The sequence below is a fragment of the Myxocyprinus asiaticus genome, chromosome 15 (genome assembly GCF_019703515.2).
Source record: "Myxocyprinus asiaticus isolate MX2 ecotype Aquarium Trade chromosome 15, UBuf_Myxa_2, whole genome shotgun sequence".
Classification (NCBI taxonomy): domain Eukaryota; kingdom Metazoa; phylum Chordata; class Actinopteri; order Cypriniformes; family Catostomidae; genus Myxocyprinus; species Myxocyprinus asiaticus.
Window position 1 is genome coordinate 8,485,510 of NC_059358.1, and position 25,587 is coordinate 8,511,096.

Here is a 25,587-nt window from a genome sequence, read left to right on the forward strand (position 1 = left end):
ATATTAACATTTTATAACTTTCATGAATATCCCATTTAGCATTATTGCATTATACAATGCTTAATAGACTGTTAAAAATATTGTGGACCTCCACAAGTCTGGTTCATCCTTGGGAGCAATTTCCAAACACCTGAAGGTACCACTTTCATCTGTACAAACAATAGTACGCAAGTATAAACACCATAGGACCACGCAGCCATCATAACTCTCAGTAAGGAGACGCATTCTGTCTCCTAGAGATGAACGTAGTTTGCGAAAAGTGCAAATCAATCCCAGAATAACAGCAAAGGACCTTGTGAAGAGGCTGGTGGAAACTTGTCAACAAGTATCTATATCCACAGTTAAATGAGTCCTATTTCGACATAGCAAGGAAGAAGCCACTGCTCCAAAACCGCCATAAAAAAGACAGACTACAGTTTGCAAGTGCACATGGGGACAAAGATCTTACTTTTTGGAGAAATGTCCTCTGGTCTGATGAAACAAATATTGAACTGTTTGGCCATAATGACCATCATTATGTTTGGAGGAAAAAGGGTGAAGCTTGCAAGCCGAAGAACACCATCCCAACCATGAAGCATTGGGGTGGCAGCATCATGGTGTGGGGGTGCTTTGCTGCAGGAGGGACTGGTGCTGTTCACAAAATAGATGGCATCATGAGGAAGGAAAATTATGTGGATATATTGAAGCAACATCTCAAGACATCAGCCAGGAAGTTAAAGCTCGGTCGCAAATGGGTCTTCTAAATGGACAGTTACCCCAAGCATACCTCCAAAGTTGTGGCAAAATGGCTTAAGGACAACAAAGTCAAGGTATTGGAGTGACCATCACAAAGCCCTGACCTCAATACGACAGAAAATTTGTGGGCAGAACTGAAAAAGCATGTGTGAGCAAGGATGCCTACAAACCTGACTCAGTTACACCTGTTCTGTCTGAAGGAATGGCCCAAAATTCCAGGAACTTATTGAGAGAAGCTTGTGGAAGGCTACCCAAAATGTTTGACACATGTAAAACAATTTAAAGGTGCACTCAGTAATTCTAATCCAATACACTTTTTGGCAAATTCTGCAAATATCTCCTTACAGTCTTCTAGTTGTCCGTTCTGTGGATGGGCTGAAAAAAAATCTAGTATATGTACACAGCCGATCCACACAACACTACTCCAGCCAGTCAGCAACAGGGGGTGGTTCTTGCGCGTGCACAGGATGGGGGGTGGGGGCAGAGCGAGAGGGAAACTGATTAGAAGAGTGATGGCAAATCTGGCTGATTCGAACTTTCTAAACTCCAATGAGGACAAATGGCTGAGAAACAGACCAAGAGAAAAAGGTCAGACGAATATAAACTAAAAAATGAGGATTATGATAAGTCGAGGGCTAGGAGCTGCGTCAACAGCTTGTCAGTGGTGGAGAGACCTCAGAGAGGTAAAAGGAATGAATTTGCCTGCATGAATTTGAGAGGCGGAGCTTCCAAAGGAGCACTGATGGAGGGGTGTGTTTGTTTTGGCAGTTGAGTTTGAATATCAACAGTGTTTCTCAGGAATCGCTGAGTGCACATTTAAAGGCAATGCTACCAAATACTAACAAAGTGTATGTAAACTTCTGACCCACTGGGTATGTGATGAAAGAAATAAAAGCTGAAATAAATCATTCTCTCTACTATTATTCTGACATTTCACATTCTTAAAGTAGTAATTCTAACTGACCTAAGACAGGGAATGTTTTCTACGATTAAATGTCAGGAATTGTGAAAATGTTTAAATGTATTTGGCTAAGGTGTATGTAAACTTCAACTGTATGAATGTCCTGAAAGTTTGATTTGATAGATTTAAATGTTGATGAACTAGCCACTAATCTGTTAAGTATTAGGCCTAACTACAGTATATCTGGTATCATAAATTGTGCTTCTTTACCTCCAATTACGCTAAAAACTCGATTTTCTCGGCTGCATATCTACCACGCATGCGCATTGTCGAGTTGATTGAAAGGCGATGTCTGTATCTAAAAGGCGATTGGCTCTTTCACCTATAAGGCGGGACTTCCTCTCTATATCTGTTGACCGTTGGCTGTCGTTGGGCGTTCCAATTTCTCCCATTCATTTGAATAGAAGTGGTCCATCTCAAATCAGAGGTGTGATTCGCATTGTTTCCAAAACAGAAATTATTCAAATATATATTTAAAGGAATATTCCGGGTTCAACACAACTTAAGCTCAATTGACATGCAGCATTTGTGGCATAATATTGATTACCACAAAAAATGTATTTCGACTCGTCCCTTCTTTCTTAAAAAAATTAAAAAAAGCAAAAATTGAGGTTACAGTGAGGCACTTAAAATGGAAGTGAATGGGGCCAATTTTTTGGAGGGTTTAAAGGCAGAAATGTGAAGCTTATAATTTCATGAAAGCACTTATATTAATTCTTCTGTTCAAATTAATGTATTATTTGAGCTAAGTTGTTTAAATCTTAATTTTTATAGTCATTTTAAGGTTTGTTTACATTACTTCGTCATGGCAACAAAGTTGTAAAATTGGCTAGAATTTTACACAGAAAAGGTTAGTATGTGATTTTATCACACTAAAATCATGTTAACACATGTTTATGTCTTGTGGCTTATCTACTTTTGAAACTGAGTATTTTAATGTTTATGGATTGTCCCCATTCACTTCCATTGGAAGTGCCTCACTGTAACCCAGATTTTTGCTTTTTTTAAAGAAAAGGCGGGAGAAGTCGACATTTATTTTGTGGTAATCAACATTATTCCACAAATGCTGTCGATTGAACTTAACTTGTATTGGACCCGGAATATTCCTTTAATTTGCAAAAACGCAGTTCCAATTGTAACCACACGATGTCGCTCTCGCTCTACACTGCAAAACCAATGGCACGTTTATGAAAAATGTATTATTTTGTATGGTTTGGTACATTGTTAATGTGAAGTAGACCCCTTAAAAAAAAAAAAAAAAAAAAAAAAAAAATGTACATGGTTTTAAGTATTTAAAAGTTTAATAAAAAGACATTGGTTGAAACCACCACGATCACTGACTTGAAGTATTCACTGTCAAAGAGGAACTTAATTATAAACTTTCCCAACTAGTTGTGTGTGTGTGTGTGTCTGTGTGTGTGTGTGTGTGTGTGTGTGTGTGTGTGTGTGAGAGAGAGAGAGAGAGAAATGCTTTCCTTATTTTTTATAACTCTGTCAGTGTTAGCTAGATGTATTGCTGGCTTCCATTGCTGCAGCGCACTGTGTTTGCCCGCTAACTTGTAAAAGATCTGGCAATCCGGGGTGTCGAAATACTATTGGGAAAAGGGCAGTGGGCGGGAGCACACAGGCCAAAACACAAACAGAAATTCCGGCCGGAACGGACATTTCAAAGTCGAATATACTGGCTGTAGCATTGTTTTCGGAGAAGCCAGTATTTCAACTTAATATGTTATCAGAGATTTAGGAAATATGCTATGATAATTGTATGCTTTATTACAGTAAATATATGACATATTGCACCTTTAAGAGTTTAATTCTCCCTCCAAAACAGAAAATCCTTACTTTTACTAAAGAGAGATACAACTGCATTTTGTTCAATCTAAAAATAAAAATACAAGTTTTAAAATTAAAAATAAAAAAAAATAAAAAAAATTATTATATATTAAAAAAGAGAAATAAACAGAATACCTCTATTATTTAAAAAAAAAAAAAAAAAAATTGCATGTGTTATTAAACAGATCCAACACTTTTCATGCTCAATTTCAGTTACTGGCTTTATTGTAATGAAGTTTTATAAAATATCTGGTGCAGAAAATGTAAAAAAGAACACAGGACATCATACAGACTCATAAATACAGTATTTACACTTTATAGTACATAAGGAAACAGGGCCTTTGGTCTGAAAAAAATATATGAAAACAATAAAAGTTTGAAGCAGAGTACAACAGATTGCTACAGTCCATGCACTGATTTTTTTTAACCTCTATAAAAGACACAAATGTTTTGGCTTAGTGAAGAAAGGGATAATTCCTTTCAATAAGCAACATGTATTTTTCCCATAATGCACCTGAAGGCAAAATAAACCCACCGAATCCCAGGCACTGAGAATGAGGCACTTATGCACCTGGCTGGTGAGACTAGTGTTGGGCACATGGATGACGCTATAGATGTTGATTACAAAGAACTGTCCTATGCGGTGGAATCTGATGGCTCCTTGTCTGTCTTCTTTTTCTTTTTCTTAGTCTTCTTGGCTTGAGATGGTTTGCACACACAGCACAGGATGCAGGGAGAGGCCAGCAGCAGCAGTGGTGATGTCACTAGAATGATGATGCTGATGCCCACCAGCATACCAGCAACCTAAACACACCGATATAAATGACATGGAGTCAGAGGAGAAACTTTTTGCTTGTGAGTAGTTTTATCAATTCTATTAATAGTAACAGTCATCTGTAACTTGTTGATAAAACAAGTTAAACTAATTAGGCACTAAAAACTAGAACATTCTTTCAGATACTTTCTAAATGTTAAAGGAATAGTTCACCCAAAAATGAAAATTCTCACATCATTTACTCACCCTCATGACATCCCAGATGTGTATGACTTTCTTTTTTGTCAGAACACAAACAAAGATTTTTAGAAGAATATCTCAGCTCTGTTGGTCCATACAATGCAAATGAATGGGTACCAAAATTTTGAAGCTCTAAAAAGCACATAAAAGCAGCATAAAAGTAATCCATACGACTCCAGTGGTTAAATCCATGTCTTCAGAAGTAATATGATAGATGTGGGTGATAAACATCAATATTTTCATCCTTTTTTTACTAAAAATATTCACTTTCACATTCTTCTTTTGTTTTTGGCGATTCAAATTCTACATGCATATCGCCACCTACTGGGCAGGGAGGTGTTTCTCACCCACACCTGTCATATCGCTTTTGAAGATATAGATTTAACCTCTGGAGTTGTATGGATTACTTTTATTAAATCTTAGTTTGTGTTCATCAGAAGAAAGTAAGTCATACACATCTGGGATGGCATGAGGGTGAGTAAATGAGATTTTTTTCATTTTTGGGTGAACTATCCCTTCAACACAGTTGAAACTGAATGAAAAATCATGTTGATATCAAAACGAGTCAACATCCGAGTTAACCTGTGTCCTGTTCCACATGACAGAAGCTCTGGAGTGTCCAAGCTTATTTCGGCATGGTCCTTTATCGTAATGTCTTAGGAATATATCACCCTGAAACCATGGAGACAACATGTTTTTATCCAAAACAGCTTACAAATAAGGAATTCTACAACAAAAGCAAAGGATAGTGATGGATGATGTTTAAGATATTGCAATATAAGAAAATATAGCTATATTACATGTTGTATAACTTAACAAAAAAGTACATGGTGGTGATGGTATCAGGTGGTAACACCATGGCACTCTAATAGATACCATGCAACTGTATTATTAACATAGTCATATATCATGGTATTTCCATCATCATAGTGTACAGAAAACGGTGGTAATGGTAAATGGTTATTACCATGGTACAGTGTCCAAAAAAACAAGGTATTACCATGTTACTATTAACATTTATTAATAGTATTTTTTATTTAAAATAAAAAACAATAAATACCATGGTACTTTGTTGCAGATAATTTGCAAACACTGGTAGGATAATCACTTACGTCCAGATTATGTAAGCAGTACCAGCAGAACGTGTGTTTGCAGCTCTTGCACAGCATCTGAGCGCAGCCCTGATTGCGTTCTATGTAGACGCCACACGTGGGACACTGTTTAATCATCGCATCAGTGTCACTGCTGGCCAATACACTGCAGAGATGACACACAGAGCTTGTTTGTGAGGGGAGGACTTATAGCAAAGATTTGTTTATACACTGAGGAATTTGTGATTTGTGATTCATCTGTACACTTGTTTGTTCATGAGGAAATAGGTGTCACTGACCTGTCTGCTGATGGGGTTATCAGTGGCTGGTGCTGAGAGCAGGAGTGCCTGTCCTCCCAGAGGCCTCTGCAGCCGCAGCAGAACACAGCATGGCACGCAGGGCAGGGCACAGGAGCGGGTTTGCCTTCAGTACCAGGTTTTACACTGCACACAGCCTGACAGTCCAGCACAGGACACCAGGCCTTACTGGGGTCCAACTGAACTCCTGAGAGAGAGAGACAGAGTAAAATTAAAGAAAGAAAGAAAGAAAAAGTGTGAAAAAATCTAAAAGGGGATGTGGCAATGCCATTTCCCTTGCTACCCCATTGATACTTGTTATATTTTTCATTGAGGTTTACTACCTCATCTGTCGGACTTGGCAATTATTACATTTACATTACATTACATTCATGCATTTGCCATTACCAGTGTTAGGGAGTAACTAACTAAAAGTAGCGACGCTACTAACTTAACTACATTTTTCAGTAATGTGACAGTAGCTAGGTATTTTTTTCAAGGAGTAGTGGTGTAGCATCACAAATCACTACATTTGTCAAATTGTATAGCGGATGCAGCAATGGAGGCGATCCAATGGAGTAATCAAACACAATCACCTAAACCTTCCTCACTCTCTCATTTGTAGTGCTGGGAAATCCCAATCATTTAAGTGAATCTGTTCTTGTTTAAATAGCTGTTTTACGGTTGTTTTAGGATTTATGGCCATACATCGTCGTGGCAACAAAGTTGTAAAACTGGATATAACTTTACACAGAAAGGTTAGTAAGCGATTCTATCACATTAAAATCATGTTAACAGACACATATTTTTTACGTCTTGTGGCTATACCTTTGAAACAGTGAGCTTTATTAACATTTACAGATTCATTCACCATTCACTTCCATTGTAATTGCTTTTTTAAGCCTGGATACATTTTTGTGGTAATCAACATTATGCTACAAATGCTGTTGATTGATTTTTACTTGTATTGAACCCAGAATATTTCTTTCAAGGGACTTTGCCAGATGTTACTGTCTTCTTTTTTGGAGCTAAATATATAGTTTATTGCTGCTTATCACCATATTTAGATTTATATTGTGTTTTCTAGTTTAATAAGTTTATATTTAGTGTAAATGTATATGTTTTCACCCTAATTGTTTATGCTACCCTATATAAATATTAGGTTGAATTAAAATTAGAACTTCTGATTGCAGAATGAAATAATATCATCTGATAGTTATACATTTAAAAATGTTTTCTTCTTTAAATAGCTTCAATGTAAACTCACCAAAAGAAGATACATCCTCTCACTTTTAACTGCTTTTATTTTCAGCAAACTTAACATGTGTAAATATTTGTATGAACATAAAAAGATTCAACAACTAAGAAATTGAATAATGTGTCCCTGAACAAAGGGGGGGTCAAAATCAAAAGTACCAGTCAGTATCTGGTGTGGCCACCAGCTGCATTAAGTACTGCAGTGCATCTCCTCCTCATGGACTGCACCAGATTTGCCAGTTCTTGCTGTGAGATGTTACCCCACTCTTCCACCAAGACACTTGCAAGTTCCCGGACATTTCTGGGGGGAATGGCCCTAGCCCTCACCCTCTGATCCAACAGGTCCCAGACGTGCTCAATGGGATTGAGATCCGGGCTCTTCGCTGGCCATGGCAGAACACTGACATTCCTGTCTTGCAGGAAATTATGCAAAGAACGAGCAGTATGGCTGGTATGGTGGCATTGTCAATGCTGGAGGGTCATGTCAGGATGAGCCTGCAGGAAGGGTATCACATGAGGAAGGAGGATGTCTTCCCTGTAACAGCACAGTGTTGAGATCGCCTGCAGTGACAACAAGCTCAGTCCGATGATGCTGTGACACATCATCCCAGACCATGACGGACCCTCCACCTCCAAATCGATCCCGCTCCAGTGTACAGGCCTCGGTGTAGCGCTCATTCCTTCGACGATAAACGCAAGTCCGACTATCACCCCTGATGAGACAAAACCGCGACTCATCAGTGAAGAGCACTTTTTGCCAGTCCTGTCTGGTCCAGCGAAGGAGAGTTTGTGCCCATAGGTGACATTGTTGCCAGTGATGTCTGGTAAGGACCTGCCTTACAATAAAACTACAAGCCCTCAGTCCAGCCTCTCTCAGCCTATTGCGGACAGTCTGAGCACTGATGGAGGGATTGTGCATTCCTGGTGTAACTTGGGCAGTTGTTGTTGCCATCCTGTACCTGTCCCGCAGGTGTGATATTTGGATGTACCGATCCTGTGCAGGTGTTGTTACACATGGTCTGCCACTGCAAGGACGATCAGCTGTCCTTCCTGTCTCCCTGTTGCGCTGTTTTTGGCATCTCACAGTACAGACATTGCAATTTATTGCCCTGACCACATCTGCAGTCCTCAAGCCTCCATGTAGCATGCCTAAGGCACGTTCACGCAGATGAGCAGGGACCCTGGGCATCTTTCTTTTGGAGTCAGTAGAAAGGTCTCTTTAGTGTGCTAAGTTTTTATAACTGTGTCCTTAATTGCCTACCGTCTGTAAGCTGTTAGTGTCTTAATGACCGTTCCACAGGTGCATGTTCATTAATTGTTTATGGTTCATTGAACAAGCATGGAAAACATTGTTTAAACCCTTAACAATAAAGAGCTGTAAAGTTATTTGGATTTTTACAAAATTATCTTTAAAATACAGTGTCCTGAAAAAGGGACCTTTCTTTTTTTGCTGAGTTTAGTTACATAGCTACTTTTTGTTAGTAACTTGCAGTGTAGCTAACTACTGTTGAGTAGCTTGACTGTATCAAATCAGCAATTCAATTTGATAATATTGGAATCATACATTGTGCTTCTTTACCTAATATTACGCTAAAACATGCAATTTTCCCGGCTTGTATAGCTAATGTAAATGCATGTTAGCGAGTTGATTGACAGGTGATGTCTGAATCTAAAAGGTGAATGGCTCTTTTACCTGTAAGGCGGAACTTCCTTTCTATATCCGTTGACCGCTAGAGCTTCTTGGTTGGGCCCAGTAATTTAAATAGAAGTGGCCCGTCTCTGCTAAATAGTCTCTGCTAGTATGTTGGGAGAGTTTAAGATGAAGAGAGACAGTGGAAGAAAATACCACAACTTCTGCAGTCTGAATCTGCACATTGTTTACAGTTCTCTCTGGCACTTCTGTAGAGTAAATGCTGAGCTGGACCCTGGCAGACACAAATTATCAACACAAACTATGACTCACTTGAGCTGTATGATCTAATGCCTCTTATAAAACAGATAGTCATGACTCTAAATCTGATTGCATGAGCCGCATTCATAGTGGCGGTAAAATTGTTATCCTTTAGCCTTACCGCTTTGGTTTTTTGACAAGAAACAGAGACCACACAATCAGCCTGCACCTGCAATAACCAATGACTGACATAGATTCAGTCAAGCATGTTGATAGGCACCAGTCCAAGTCTTTATTATGTTGGTTTGACAAAGCCAACATACTGTTATTCTACAGACTTTAGGGTTTTTCTAAAATCCCTAAACTAAGACCAGAATAATTAATTGTATCTCCTAGAGCTTTCAAGCAACGTCCACCAGCACAGACCTACAGACTGTTCAGACTCGTGTTGCTATATCTTTTCGAACTAACCGAAATAAACATTTTTGCACAGCGGACCATCAAGAAAAACAGTAATGTTCAAACGGGCCAACGGAATGCTCGTTAATTCAAACTCTAACACCCTCTCTACACCGGGCTTGTCCGTTGATGCAACGCAATGCGCCACAACCGCTTGATTAAATTTGAGTAGAAGCGCCAGAGTGTGCAGCACAAAATGGAGCAAGACACCTGTTTATTGTTGCCGCAACGGACACTTCCAGTGTAGACAGCATCATTGATTATAATGGGGTTCTATTGTTTTTGATGCAGTGCGACGCTCTCGTCCAGTGTAGACAGGATGAAACTCTCAAAAAATTCAAATGTAAACAAAGAAAAACAAGGTCTGCCATACCATCCTTTAGGTTACAGTATAAAATCTATCCATCTATTTATCTTTCTGAATCGGAAGGTCTATCTATCTATCTATATATCTGTCTGTCTGTTTAAAACTTTCAGACAAAGGCTTTGACAAGCCAACATCAAAGTTTGTCTTGGGGGGCCTGGATAGCTCAGCGAGTAAAGATGCTGATTACCACCCCTGGAGTTCGTGATCCCAGGGCGTGCTGAGTGATGCCAGCCAGGTCTCCTCAGCAACCAAATTGGCCCAGTTGCTAGGGAGGGTAGAGTCACATGGGGTAACCTCCTTGTGGTCGCTATAATGTGGTTTGCTTTCAGTGGGGCACATACCTCTTTCAAATTGAAGCCGCTGATAAAGCTCGACCTGATCACTGGAGGCAAAGGAGGCAATCTGTACAAACAAGGAAATTAATTTATATTTAGATCATGTTGCAATAGCTACAAAACTTCAAATAACACACAAATAGCATATCATTGGTGAACAAATCAGGAAAGAAATGAATGTCTTTGGTCCTCCTTCAATGTAGGCCTTTGAAATCTGTTGGGCATTAATCGTCCGTAAAAACAATAATTGACGAAAAAGTACTGAGTGCAGCTTTTATACTTATACTTTTAGGGGTTTGTTCAAATCCATAACCATAACTATGTGCAATAGTCATAGCGATGCTTGCCTTAGCAAATGCCAGTGATTAAACAGATGCTAGATGTTTGGTAGTAGAAGGATTGCAGTGATGTTTGTGTAAACTGTGTTTATGTAGTCAATGGAACTGGAAACATCATGTGTGCATGTGTGAGAGTTGTTGATTGTGAGAAAGAAGAACAGAGAGACTGACAGAAGTACCTCTAAATCCAGCAGAGTTCCGGTGTTCTTGCAGGCCGGGTCTGGGCAGGTGATGGCACTTCCGGCACCGCCCCGAATAGCCAGCTGGACATACTGCCTTAAACACTGCAAACACAAACAGAGCTGTGACTTTCCCACTAAAACTTAATTAAAACTAAAGTGTGTAACTTTTTATTTTTAACAGCAACAGTGACTCAATCAATGGTGTGAGTTTGGGGCGGGACTATCTGTTTGTGCCATCGACATTCATTGGTAAGGCAAACAGAAAATCCTGCCCCAAAATTACAGCATTGGTCGACTGTATCAGGCAGTCGGGATGCTCAAAGCGAGCAATTTTTTATAGTGCCACAGAGCTTGCACTTTTCAGCTTACAAATGGCTTACTTTATAGTTGTCTCTGCATATTAAGCAGAGATAGGTTAAGGTACTTTACCATAAAAAAATTACAGTCTAAAGATTTGCAGTCTAACTAGCAAGCAGTTTTTCTTGTAGTGTAATACCAACTACATATTCTGTTGCACTTAAACTGTGAGATATACCTACACCACAATGTTACAGATAAATACAGTTTCCTGTAGCCTGTTTTAGTGTTTATCAGAATATATTTATTTAGCAATGCTCTTACCTGCACACAAAAAACACAGTTACACGATTGAAGTGTGCTGGTGTCCAGTTCAGGGCAGTCAGTCAGGCAGAGTTTGCAGTGGATCTTGCCGGTTTCCGTCTCCATGCTGGAATCAGTGGCCACACGGGTCAGGCTTTTTTGTTGTTTAGCCCTTAAACTTTAGAAGTGGTTAGGTAACCTCCTCCATGCTTCTAAACGATACAAGAGAGGAACAAACAGCTGAAAGAGACAGAATGCAATGCTGTATAAGTGTCAACATCAGAAAGGTTTCCTCTAAGCGCATATTACGCAGTGTAATTGAGTAATAATGGAAAGAAAAACAAGAATGAAAGAACGAAAAGGCCTACTTCTGGAAAAAAGTACAGTTACACACAAACATTACAAAATGGTTAGAAAAGTTTGCCAGATGAATGACCTTGTAATAGCATTTAAAGAATGCAGAAGAAACTTTTGAATTAAATCGCCACAGTTAATAACCTCAAGTGCTCTTCTGTTGTGTACACCGATTTAAAACCTGCTCAACCTGCCTTGTTAAATAGCAAAGCAGCATGGGACAGCAAACAATCTGATCCAGAGAAACAAGACAGATAGTTTCCACACTTGGCCTTCATGGATTTTTCTAGTCAACATTCCCTTCCTGCATGGTGACCGAATACTGAACAAAAAGAAAAGGTAATAACATAATCCAGGATAAAGCTAGATTAGTGGGTCCCGCCTGCCACGACAGGTCAGAAAAATAGAGAACAAGTGAAAAGCATGAGAATGGGAGAATGGCGAAGTTGATTGGGCATTACCCACGCTACATATTTGCTCTTTAGATTTATGTCTGCTCTGTCACATATAACGATCAATGTGGCCACCACTGCCCTAAATGTCCACTGTCTCTCCCTTTAACTATTGATTAATTGAGACATGTGCAATGATGTCCACCAACACTTGCAGTTGAATGTGCAGAATTCTTTCTTGCCATGTCATTGTCTTTTTTCTGGGACATGACAGCAAGATTTATTAGTTTTTCATTAGTGAAATTAGAGTTTCACACCTCACAATAGACTAAGATTTAAGAATCTGCTGTATCAGAAAATGTGCTGAATCAATATTTGGCTGCAATATGATTTTGATATTATGGCAACGTGGCGCACTATTGATTTGTCCAGTAAAGGCTTTTTCACACCAAACACAAACCATCGACACGATTTCTCACCACGATAAACATTTTATATAGTAACAATGGATTCCTAATGAGCCCTTCACACCAGGAACGAACGTTCGCACTGACAAAGCGAAGCTTTTTTTGTAGGGCGAGTGTGTCAAAAAATGTTTTGCCCCGACCAATAAAATTTGAGCTGTGAATCACATGTCAGGAGCTGCTGCAGTTCCCAAAACCAGCCTAACAGGTGGCGCTAAAGCACAGAAAGCTGTTTTGACCACAGACATTAAACGCTTAAGCAGTGAGGACTTGTGTTTCATTTGCATCAAATGCCTTAAAAATAGAATCCTATGGGTTCTCTTAACATGTTAATTATATTGCTGCATCACTGCCTTGCATCCCCTTTAAAAAGCTCTCTGATCTTACATGGATTGTCTTCATATTTTTGCTGTATAGTTCTCTTGGATTCAAGATGGCGCCAAGTATGGCTGCTGCGTTGCGAGCTCCGACACAACATTGTAGTTTTTGTTTGCAATTCTTATGTTTTTTGTCTTGGATGTTGTCTACCTTATTGTCTATGACAGACAAACACTTCTGGACATTTGTTCTGCAATTACACACCGTAAACCAGACTTCAAATTCCTTGATGCCGACCCGCTGTTTGCAAACACGCTGGAGCCCTTTGTCTGGGCAGCCCGGCCGTGGAAATGCAAAAGGAAAAGGGGAAACAGAGCCGGCGTTCTCATCAGAGTAAGATGTTGCGCAGATTGACCCCCGCTACCCAGTATTCTACTGGCAAATGTTCAGTCTCTGGACAACAAGCTCTGCGAGCTGAGAGCGCGGATCTCTTTCCAACGAGAGACGAGGGACTGCTGCATTATCTGCCTTACAGAAACTTGGATGTCTGCGGAGATTTCAGACTCAGCTATTTAACCCGCGGGGTTCTCCGTGCACCGAACGGACAGAGCGAAAGACCTCTCAGGTAAAAGCAGAGGTGGTGGTGTATGTTTTATGATCAACAAATCATGGTATGATCAGAGGAATGTACATTCTATCAAGTCTTTCTGCTCTCCTGATCTGGAATTTCTCATGCTTCTGTGTCGACCATTCTGGCTACCGAGGGAATTCACAGCGGTCATTATCACTGCTGTGTACATCCCGCCACAAGCCGACACAGACCGGGCACTCAAGGAACTGTATGGGAGTATCAGTGAGCAGGAAACCGCGCACCCTGAGGCCGCGTTCATTGTGACCGGGGACTTTAATAAAGCCTGTTTCAAATCAGTCGCACCAAAATACCACCAGCACATTAGTTTTAACACACGAGGGGACCAGGTTTTGGACTATTGCTACTCTCCCTTCCGGGATGGCTACAAATCCCTCCCCCGCCCACCATTTGGCAAATCGGACCACTCTTCCATTCTGCTTCTGCCCGATTACAGGCAGAAACTGAAACAGGAAGCACCCACCCTCAGAACAATCCAGTGCTGGTTGGACCAATCAGACTCTACGCTACAAGACTGTTTTGATCACGTGGATTGGGAGATGTTACGGTCCGCCTCTGATGACGACATCAAGCTTTACGCTGATAGCGTTACGCGTTTCATCAGAAAGTGAGTAGAGGACGTTGTTCCGACCAAAACAATATGGATCTGCCCGAACCAGAAACCTTGGATTAATAGAGATGTTCACGCGGCACTTGATGCGCGGACCTCCACTTTTAATTCCGGGAACGCAGAGGAGCATAAACAAGCCAGTTATCAGAACAGCAAAATGTCAGTACAGGAACAAGACTGAAGGACAGTTCAACACCACCAACTCTAGAAGCATGTGGCAGGGAATTAACATCATCACGGACTTTAAAGGGAATAAAAACTCCACCGTGAACATCGCTGCCTCTCTCACAGATGAGCTAAATACTTTTTATGCTCGTTTCGAGGGAAATAACACCGCCCTCACGGAGAGAGCTCTCGCGGCAATAGCATCACCCACAACCGCAAAGCCCTGCAAAGGGTGGTGCGAACTGCCAGACACATCATCGGAGGTGAGCTTCCCTCCCTCCAGGACATATATACCAGGCGGTGTGTGAAAAAAGCTCGGAGGATCATCAGAGGCTCCAGCCACCCGAGCCATGGGCTGTTCTCACTGCTACCATCAGGCAGGCGGTATCGCAGCATCAGGACTCGCACCAGCCGACTACATGATAGATTCTTCCCCCAAGCAATCAGACTTTTGAACTCTTGATCTCTCACGATTAAAATACATCAGCACTGCACTTTATTACTCTTTATTATCTCACATAAATTATATTCTCTCTTAAAAACACTCTGGCAACTTACTATCAACCGACAGCCTGAATGTCAATACAGTATAATACAACCTACTGTATATTTTATATATACTATATATACTATTTTTTATTGTATAATGTGTATTCTATATTGTGTGTATTGTATACTGTACATTGTATGTTATTATTTGTATATTGTGTTGTGTGTAATTATGCGTATATTAGATTTTAAATTGTGTCGTGTAAATCTGATGTTATTGTGAATTGGTATATGTCTCATCACTGTCACGACTATTATGTTGCTCGGAACTGCACCCAAGAATTTCACACACTACTGCACTTGTGTATATGGTTGTGTGACAATAAAAGTGATTTGATTTGATTTGATTATATCTCTAACATACACTATATTGCCAAAAGTATTCGCTCACCCATCCAAATAATTGAATTCAGGTGTTCCAATCACTTCCATGGCCACAGGTGTATAAAATGAAGCACCTAGGCATGCAGACTGCTTCTACAAACATTTGTGAAAGAATGGGCCGCTCTCAGGAGCTCAGTGAATTCCAGCGTGGTACTGTGATAGGATGCCACCTGTGCAACAAGTCCAGTTGTGAAATTTCCTCACTACTAAATATTCCACAGTCAACTGTCAGTGGTATTATAACAAAGTGGAAGCGATTGGGAATGACAGCAACTCAGCCACGAAGTGGTAGGCCACGTAAAATGACAGAGCGGGGTCAGCGGATGCTGAGGAGCATAGTGCGCAGAGGTCGCCAACTTTCTGCAGAGTCAATCGCTACAGATCTCCAAAGTTCATGTGGCATTCAGATTAGCTCAAGAACAGTGCATAGAGAGCTTCATGGAATGGGTTTCCATGGCCGAGCAGCTGCATCCAAGCCATACATCACCAAGTGCAATGCAAAGCGTCGGATGCAGTGGTGTAAAGCACGCCGCCACTGGACTCTAGAGCAGTGGAGACGCGTTCTCTGGAGTGACTAATCACGCTTCTACATCTGGCAATCTGATGGACGAGTCTGGGTTTGGCGGTTGCCAGGAGAACGGTACTTGTCTGACTGCATTGTGCCAACTGTGAAGTTTGGTGGAGGGGGGATTATGGTGTGGGGTTGTTTTTCAGGAGCTGGGCTTGGCCCCTTAGTTCCAGTGAAAGGAACTCTGAATGCTTCAGCATACCAAGAGATTTTGGACAATTCCATGCTCCCAACTTTGTGGGAACAGTTTGGGGATGGCCCCTTCCTGTTCCAACATGACTGCACACCAGTGCACAAAGCAAGGTCCATAAAGACATGGATGAGCGAGTTTGGTGTGGAAGAACTTGACTGGCCTGCACTGAGTCCTGACCTCAACCCGACAGAGCACCTTTGGGATGAATTAGAGCGAAGACTGCGAGCCAGGCCTTCTCGTCCAACATCAGTGTCTGACCTCACAAATGCGCTTCTGGAAGAATGGTCAAAAATTCCCATAAACACACTCCTAAACCTTGTGGAAAGCCTTCCCAGAAGAGTTGAAGCTGTTATAGCTGCAAAGGGTGGGCCGACGTCATATTAAACCCTATGGATTAAGAATGGGATGTCACTTAAGTTCATATGCGTCTAAAGGCAGATGAGCGAATACTTTTGGCAATATAGTGTATATCGTGGCATATCTGCCTTTGTATCAACTTTTTTAATAAACAACTGTACGGATCTTAAGTGTTTTTATTTGGCAAATATTAATACAATTAATGCCGTGACTTGCAGCGCACTGTATTTGTATCAAAATGCCATTGTATTTCCACGTTCATAATGCGGGAAATTCCCACACACTTTTATTCACTTTACAGTGCAGCTTCGAATTAGTAAACCAATAGATACAAATGAAAAAAATCTAATCAATAAACTTGTATCAAACTGTAATTCCAGAAGCTGCACAAGTAAATCCGCTCTGTCTCTCACTTTCTCTCTCGTGCAGCTGTCAGAAGTGTAAGTGCGTGCAGTGAGATAGTGCTTTGTTGCATAGTTACTGAACTTAAGATTTTACAGATGTGGGGGCCTGGGTAGCTCAGCGAGTATTGATGCTGACTACCACCCCTGGAGTCACGAGTTTGAATCCAGGGCGTGCTGAGTGACTCCAGCCAGGTCTCCTAAGCAACCAAATTGGCCCGGTTGCTAGGGAGGGTAGAGTCACATGGGGTAACCTCCTCGTGGTCGCGATTAGTGGTTCTCACTCTCAATGGGGCGCGTGGTAAGTTGTGCGTGGATCGCGGAGAGTAGCATGAGCCTCCACATGCTGTGAGTCTCCGTGGTGTCGTGCACAGCAAGCCACGTGATAAGATGCACGGATTGACTCTCAGACGCAGAGGCAACTGAGACTTGTCCTCCACGCCACCACGAGGACCTTAAGTAGTGGGAATTGGGCATTCCAAAATTGGGAGAAAAGGGGATAAAAAAATAAATAAACAAACTTTACATATCTAGTTACGTATTGAACAAGGAGTCTGATATAAGGGTCCTGTCAACAATATTCCCTCCAGGATTTAAATAAAAAAAATAAAAAATAAAGATTTTACAGATGTATAAACCTTTCTAAACCTGTTAATTCGACATGCAAATGTCTCCATAAGTGAGCGACGTGATAAAACGATATCGTTCCTGTTTATAAAGCCCCGTTCACACCGCGGGCGGCATGTCGTTAGACTTTGCGATCTGTGTCGCTGGTGGGAGTTCCTACTGCTGCCGCCGCTCTAACGTTATTGGTGGACTGCACAACTGGCCATAGTAGCATTTGAAATGCTGTTAATACTTTGATACTGCTGATAAAACTAAGATATCATACTAATTTGACAAGGAATCAGATCTTTTGCCTCTAAAAATGCGCATTCTACAGGGAAGAGCGTTTTATGTAACCTGCAGCAGTGCTTAATGCATCATATCATTAAACAAGATGAACATTATATCAATATATGAATCAAACTCACTCAGAATGCCGACACGGTTTTCCACACATCATTTTATTAGTCCATAACTATGTATGTGGTTAAAGACAAATGATATAGAATAGTGAAATCGCTCATAGAAACTTTTAACTTCTCCGTCTTGCTTGCACTCGAGTCGACTCCAGTATCTCACACTCACCCTGCCTGGAGATGGATGACGTGTCTCCTGTCTTCACTCTCATTGGTAGTCGCTCACGAATTTTGCTTGTCATTTGCATAAAGTTGAAATTTTCTCAACTTGTCTTGTCGCTCTGTTGCGGGAAGTCGCTGTGCTCCCATTGAAAATGAATGGGATGGTGTCACTGGCGGTGTGAACGGGGCTTAATCAACAAAGTTGTTAACATTGCAAGCGTGTGCGCCTTTCATATCTTGGTGCTCCCCCATTATTCATAATGCTCTGCATCAGTTCGGTGTCGTGCTCTCGCTCTAAAATTATCAAATGCTACAGTGTAGTTAATAATAATATTAACAAAAATAATATCTGGATGTGTTAAATAGCCTTGATGTTAAATAAAACGTTATTAATGACACAATATTAATGATACAATAATAATTTTACATAACATGAACCACTTTTGGTGTATGACTCATATCTCTGATTAATGTTCATTGTTTTATTAAATTGGCTTGGAGATGCTACGTTTTTTTATTACAAGCTTCTCATTGCAAATGTAGAAATGCTGTCATCTACTCCTCTGTGACAGTGCATTTGTTTTGTAGGATGTTAATTTAAAAGCCAAAATATTTGGAAATATGTGAATTCAGTAACAATGCACATTATGCAATGTAGAGAATGCAATTTTGTAATTATTTAAACATGCCATTTTAAAATTGAATTAACTGTTTAAAGTATTTGACATAAAAGGAATACGTTATAAGTCATAAGGCTAGAAAAAAAAATTACCTTTGTAAAGGTAAAAAAAATGCCCCCCATATGAGCTGTGTAAGGGGGGAATTTTTGGCCCTTCCTTGGAAAAAGTTTGGGCACCTCTGGTATAGACTCTTTGGCCGTTTAAATGCAGTTACATTTAATTAGTAACTTTATTTAGCAAATTTATTTAGATACACATGCAATAACAATCAGTAGTTCAAACTGACAACATCTGTTACAACATTCATATGTGTGCATTATGCAGTGAATAAAAAAATGTACTTGACATACATGCGTGGCAGTGGCATATAATCACTCACATTTCAAATGATAAAATGTTTTAACCGTTAATATTATTTTTACACTCGATTTTTTGTAATCACCCCTCAGACAGTGTACACATAATAATACTGCCAGTCAACTCGTCCAGCAGGTGAACTGAAATAGTTTGTGAATGTTTTCTCAACTGAATGTCATGAAATTTGAATGTCAACAAACTCTTCATCACAGCTGCAGCTTGTTGAGAAATCAGTTTTCTTTTTTTTAATCTGTTTGTCAAGCACCTCTTCTTCTCATCCGTCATAGGTGGAGGGCAGACCAACTGAAAGGTGCTTTGCGCCACTTAACACACCGGGTTAAAATTGCTTGTCGATTAGCGCCACCTATTGTAAAGCCGTGAATGTGCTAACGGCAGTCATTCGCTTCGCTTTCAATGGGCAAGGGCCATTTGCCGGCAATTCGCCTCATCGCATTCCCACTGTGACTGAATTCTTCGTCACAACTCTTAAAGTGGGTCAATCTAGGTGAGCTTTAGTTCAGTAGTCTGCAGATGGCTTTTGGCATTAACACAGAACTGGAAATTATTTACATATGCTTTGGTTTTGAGCACAGGGAAGTGAAAATCACATGAGCAAACCACTAACAATGATTAAAATTTTGTTGCTGGGAAAATATGCAAAATGAAGAACAGAAAATAATGAATTCAGCTCAAATATCTTTAGTCGCTTTAGTGATTACATATTCAATGCTTTCTCTAACTGGTAAACAGCTAAATCTAAAAAATAAAAACACAGTAATGTTTGATTTTTCTGTCTTGTGCAATGGCTCACAGAAAGACAGTGTAATCTTGCACAATCTTTTTAAGACCAGACTAATGCATGGAGTCTGTAAGAACTGAAACAGTCAGGTCAAATTCAAGCAATGAGCTACAAACATTGGCAATGTCTCAAACGGCATACTAGCATACTACTTATACTATCTCTGTAGTATATAGTATACATACTGTGCTTGCCCATTATGCAAATGTGTAGTATACAACAGAGCACACAGCATGAGATACTGTATTCAATCCAATTTAATGCGCTTGACTTGACTTTGCATTTCAAATGTAATTAATGAACCGGCTGTAATATCAACTGGGATTTTTTTAACATCACTTTCATGACTTGTTTTTTTATTGGAATGCCAAACGTTTTACTGCAACATTAGAACACAAAATTAAATGAAAAATGATGTATTTAATACTGAATGCCATTCGTTGAATTAAACATACAACATAATGAGAAAACTTGAGAAAAATGTGGCATAGCCTGCTGTTTGAAATTGTTTTGTTGCATACTGCATTCTGTTTCATATCCTATTTGTTTAAATGGTAAGCAGTGAAGAGTAGCCTATATACTGCATAGTATGCAGTAAGCAGAAGGTACAGCATGCCAGTTCCAATGCAAGGTTTTATTTATTTATGTTTTATATTTATAGTTTTATTTTATATAAGCATGCCTCAACAAACCTCACAAGCAGCACAGTCACAGAAAGAGAACCGCTCACTGAAGAATCACAACAGAATACAGGAATCTTGAGACACGATTTTCAAAGTTTCCAGAACTTTTAACTTGACACAGCGTCCTAAAAATGCGACGTTAATGATGCGGAGTACGAGCGAGATGCTCCAAACACATCCGTCTGGGGCACACACATGTACATAGAGCGACAATTTTAAAAAAGATGGAAAGCAAGAATGCCTAGCCTACTGTGAAAACTGGACACATTGACAAACTCAATGCAAAACAGATTTCTGTCAACTGTAGACTTGTTCAATGATATAAGAATACAACAACAATATATTGAGTTCTTAAGCCACTTTTTGTATTGTCTAATCAATGCTTTATTCATTTGCCACAATAATGCAATTTATTTCAAACTGAATTTCAATTCGTATTAGCCTCTATATTTATTATACATTTTTGAATTTTTATGCATTTTTATATGAATTATCTTTATTTGGGGCCAAATAATGATGTATGCGATTAATTTGATTCATTATCCGGCATGTCCTGTATTTATTTTGATTAAAAAAAAAAAAAAATATATATATATATATATATATATATATATATATATATATATATATATATATATATATATATATATATATATATATATATATATATATATATATATATATATATATACACACACACACACACACACACACACACACACTATATATAGTGAGACCCAGCGTGTGCGTGATAGAGACTGAAAAGGACCTGGATGTTCAGCAAGCTACAACCAAGGGCATAGCCAGGAAATTACTTTTGGGTGGTCCTCAATAAAAATGGTTGGGCCAAGTTTTCACCTAGCAAGTTTTCACCAAGCAACCAGGTATATAGAGACTGAGATTTTAAACTTCAGCAAATTAAACTTCATCATTCAATATGTTTTATATCTGCATGTACAGTTGAAGTCAGAAGTTTACATACACCTAAGCCAAATACATTTAAACTCAGTTTTTCACAATTCCTGACATTTAATCGTAGAAAACATTCCCTGTCTTAGGTCAGTTACGATCACTACTTTATTTTAAGAATGTGAAATGTCAGAATAATAGTAGAGAGAATGATTTATTTCAGCTTTTATTCCTTTCATCACATTCCCAGTGGGTCAGAATTTTACATACACTTTAAATTGTTTAACTTGGGTCAAACGTTTTGGGTAGCCTTCCACATGCTTCTCACAATAAGTTGCTGGAATTTTGGCCCATTCCTCCAGACAGAACTGGTGTAACTGAGTCAGGTTTGTAGACCTCCTTGCTCGCACACGCTTTTTCAGTTCTGCCCACAAATTTTCTGTCGTATTGAGGTCAGGGCTTTGTGATGGTCACTCCAATACCTTGACTTTGTTGTTCTTAAGCCATTTTGCCACAACTTTGGAGGTATGCATGGGGTCATTGTCCATTTGGAAGACCCATTTGCGACCGAGCTTTAACTTCCTGGCTGATGTCTTGAGATGTTGCTTCAATATATCCACATACATTTTCCTTCCTCATGATACCATCTATTTTGTAAAGCGCACCAGTCCCTCCTGCAGCAAAGCACCCCCACAACATGATCCTGCCACCACCATGCTTCACGGCTGGGATGGTGTTCTTCGGCTTGCAAGCCTCACCCTTTTTCCTCCAAGCATAACGATGGTCATTATGGCCAAAGAGTTACATTTTTGTTTCATCAGACCAGAGGACATTTCTCAGAAAGTAAGATCTTTGTCCCCATGTGCACTTACAAACTGTAGTCTGGCTTTTTTATGGTGGTTTTGTAGCAGTGGCTGCTTCTTGCTGAGCAGCCTTTCAGGTTATGTCGATATAGGACTCATTTTACTGTGGATATAGATACTTGTCTACATGTTTCCTCCAGCATCTTCACAAGGTCCTTTGCTGTTGTTCTGGGATTGATTTGCACTTTTCGCACCAAATTACGTTCATCTCTAGGAGACAGAATGCATCTCCTTACTGGTCCCATGGTGTTTATACTTGCATACTACTGTTTGTACAGATGAACATGGTACCTTCAGGTGTTTGGAAATTGCTCCCAAGGATGAACTAGACTTGTGGAGGTCCACAATTTTTTTCTTGGCTGATTTCTTTTGATTTTCCCATGACGTCAAGCAAGATGCACTGAGTTTGAAGGTAGGCCTTAAAATACATCCACAGGTACACCTCCAATTGACTCAAATTAGCCTTTAAGAAGCTAATTGGCTAATTGCCTAAAGGCTTGACATCATTTTCTGGAATTTTCCAAGCTGCTTAAAGGCACAGTTAACTTAGTGTATGTAAACTACCGACGCACTGGAATTAAAAGTGAAACACTCTGTCTGTAAACAATTGTTGGAAAAATTACTTGTCTCATGCACAAAGTAGATGTCCTAAACGACTCGCCAAACTATAGTTTGCTAATATGAAATCTGTGGAGTGGTTAAAAAATTAGATTTAATAACTTAAGTGTATGTAAACTTCTGACTTCAACTGTATAGTTCACCTACGTTTCTCTTGCCAATAAAGTTTGATATGAATTGAATCTGCCCATTTGATCCTATTATTAAAAAAAGTCCACTGGAAAACGGCAGAAGATTTTGCCCAAATTGTAATTACAGCATGTCCACAGATTTTGTGGCCTGTATACATACATATACTTGGTATCAAATAGTAATATCTGTAAAAATGTGTCTAACTAACTCCAAACTATTCCGACAATAAACTCAAGATTACTGTAACTCTAATGAGGTCACTGTCACGCATAAAAGACATGTTTAGCCTCCTTCATTTCCACGCAAAAACACTGCAGCTCTCGCAGGACAAACATACCGACCCAGGCTGTGACTCAAAACTAGTGTGCCTAATTCTATCTAGACAGCATTTTTGAGGGTCGTAGGATAGGCGGCCAAAAGTTTTGGTCGGAACGCGCCTATGATATCCCAAAACAGGAAGGCATCTAAGTAGGATACACTCTAGGTTTTGAAACCCCAAGCACTCACCTCATTGAGTGTGTCTGGAGTGTGTAATGCTGCTCTACCGCAGTGATTATCACACGCGCATCTAATGATGAAGACGATAAGGATGAGTCAGTCTGGTTTACTCCTCACTCATTCACCTCGATCATGAAGAGGGGCCGTGCGTTACTCCCGTCTTGATGCACAAAGGTGTGTTTGTCTGTGAAGTTATCTGACGGTGTTAAAAGGTTCGGCCACTTCCTGCTTTCTCCTCCCACTGAAGACGTTAACTCTTTCAATCACAGGCGAGAGTCTTGGGCACTTTCATCTTCTTCTCAAGCTGTGTCAGGATTCCATTCCTTTTTCAGTTTATCAAATAAACAAACTAAACTCCATTTTACTATTTATTATTATAATACCAACAACAACAAAAATGATCATATCAACATTGATTATATTAATTATATAATATTTATATTTAATTATTACAATTTGACTAAATGTAAATTATTATTAGAACATTATATTCATTAATAATATTGCATATTCTTACAAATGAGAATTACACTATTGTGTAATATAATAATAATTATTATTATTCATAATATAATTTATAATAATATATAATTAATAATATATATTACTACATAAACTTTATGCATAACAATAAAACTATATATTAAAACGTATTTATAATTATATTATTTCTTACAACATATAGTATCTATCTATCTATCTTCATTATAAATAATTATATTTAGTTATTAAAATAAGAAAAAATAATAATATATGTATGCATTTCAAATAATATATATATATATATATATATATATATATGTATATATATATATATATATATATATAGATAGATATAGGTATATGTATATATATATATATATATATATGTATATATATATATATATATATATATATATATATATATATATATATATACATTTTATTGTTATATAATTTTAAAACATCATATAATTTCTAATAATTAATAATATATATTATTCTAAAATTACTTTATGTACAGTAATAAAAGAGTGCAATTTTATTTAACAATATTTTTTCTAATAATATATAGTTTCAAATGATCTCTCAGTGTTATATAATTATATATTTAATAATTTCTATTTATCATATTTAAAATGTTAGTATATATTTATATTTTTAAAATTATTATATATTTATAAAAATATAATTGTGTATATATTATATATATATATATATATATATATATATATATATATATATATATATATATATAATTAAATTGATTACAAATATATTATAATAATAAATATTGTTATTATTATTATTATACATAATAGAATTTCTTATATAATTCATAATATACAGTATATTATTAAAAAAATATATGTAATAACAAAAATATATATTACAATTTTTAATTATAATTATTTTTTTCTAATAATGGACAGTATAGTATCAAATCAGTCTATCTATCTATGTGTCTGTCTGACAATCAGACTATAGATGGAATCTGAAACATAATAGTGGTGTAATAACTCACTTCAAACCATCTTTACAACAAAAGGTCTGGACTAAAGATTCATTTAGGATTCATCTTTGCAGCTTTGATATCATGTCTTCATTGTTGTGTATCTATCTTATGTTTTATTGTTTATTATTGTTTTGTATGTCTTGATGGTTTGACTGTTTCCTAAAAGAAGACTCCACAACTCTAAGATGCTGTGCCAGTCGTGAAACCAACTTGTGATCTTAATGGGAGTGTTTCACACATTCATTGCTTTTATTATCATTTTGCATAAATTTTTGACCAAGGAGTGGTTGTGTCACAGAGTTCTTTTGACAAACATTATCTGTGTATGTGTGTTATAACAAGAAACGTCATGGTTACTGGTGTAACATCCGTTCCCTGATGGAGGGAACGAGACGTTGGTGTCGATGTAGTGACACTAGGGGTCACTCTTGGGAGCCCGAGACACCTCTGGTCTTTGATAAAAGGCCAATGAAAATTGGCGAGTGGTATTTGCATGCCACTCCCCCGAACATACGGGTATAAAAGGAGCTGGTATGCAACCACTCATTCAGGTTTTACGCTGAGGAGCCGATATAAGGTCCGGCCATTTCAGCGGGTAGTTCAGC

General features: G+C 38.6%; 1 protein-coding gene across 1 annotated transcript; it reads right to left on the reverse strand.

Annotated features, from left to right (window-relative positions):
* Positions 1 to 3,731: 3,731 nt before the first annotated feature.
* Positions 3,732 to 23,738, reverse strand: LOC127453202 (E3 ubiquitin-protein ligase RNF144B-like). Its single transcript, XM_051719442.1, has 8 exons — positions 23,497 to 23,738; positions 11,382 to 11,572; positions 10,758 to 10,862; positions 10,247 to 10,307; positions 5,935 to 6,139; positions 5,657 to 5,801; positions 5,127 to 5,216; positions 3,732 to 4,333 (listed from the first exon to the last, which is right to left on the reverse strand). Exons 2-8 carry the CDS (start codon positions 11,484 to 11,486, stop codon positions 4,166 to 4,168), a joined length of 879 nt encoding a protein of 292 aa, XP_051575402.1. The 5' UTR covers positions 11,487 to 11,572; positions 23,497 to 23,738; the 3' UTR covers positions 3,732 to 4,165.
* Between the last annotated feature and the right edge of the window lie 1,849 nt (positions 23,739 to 25,587).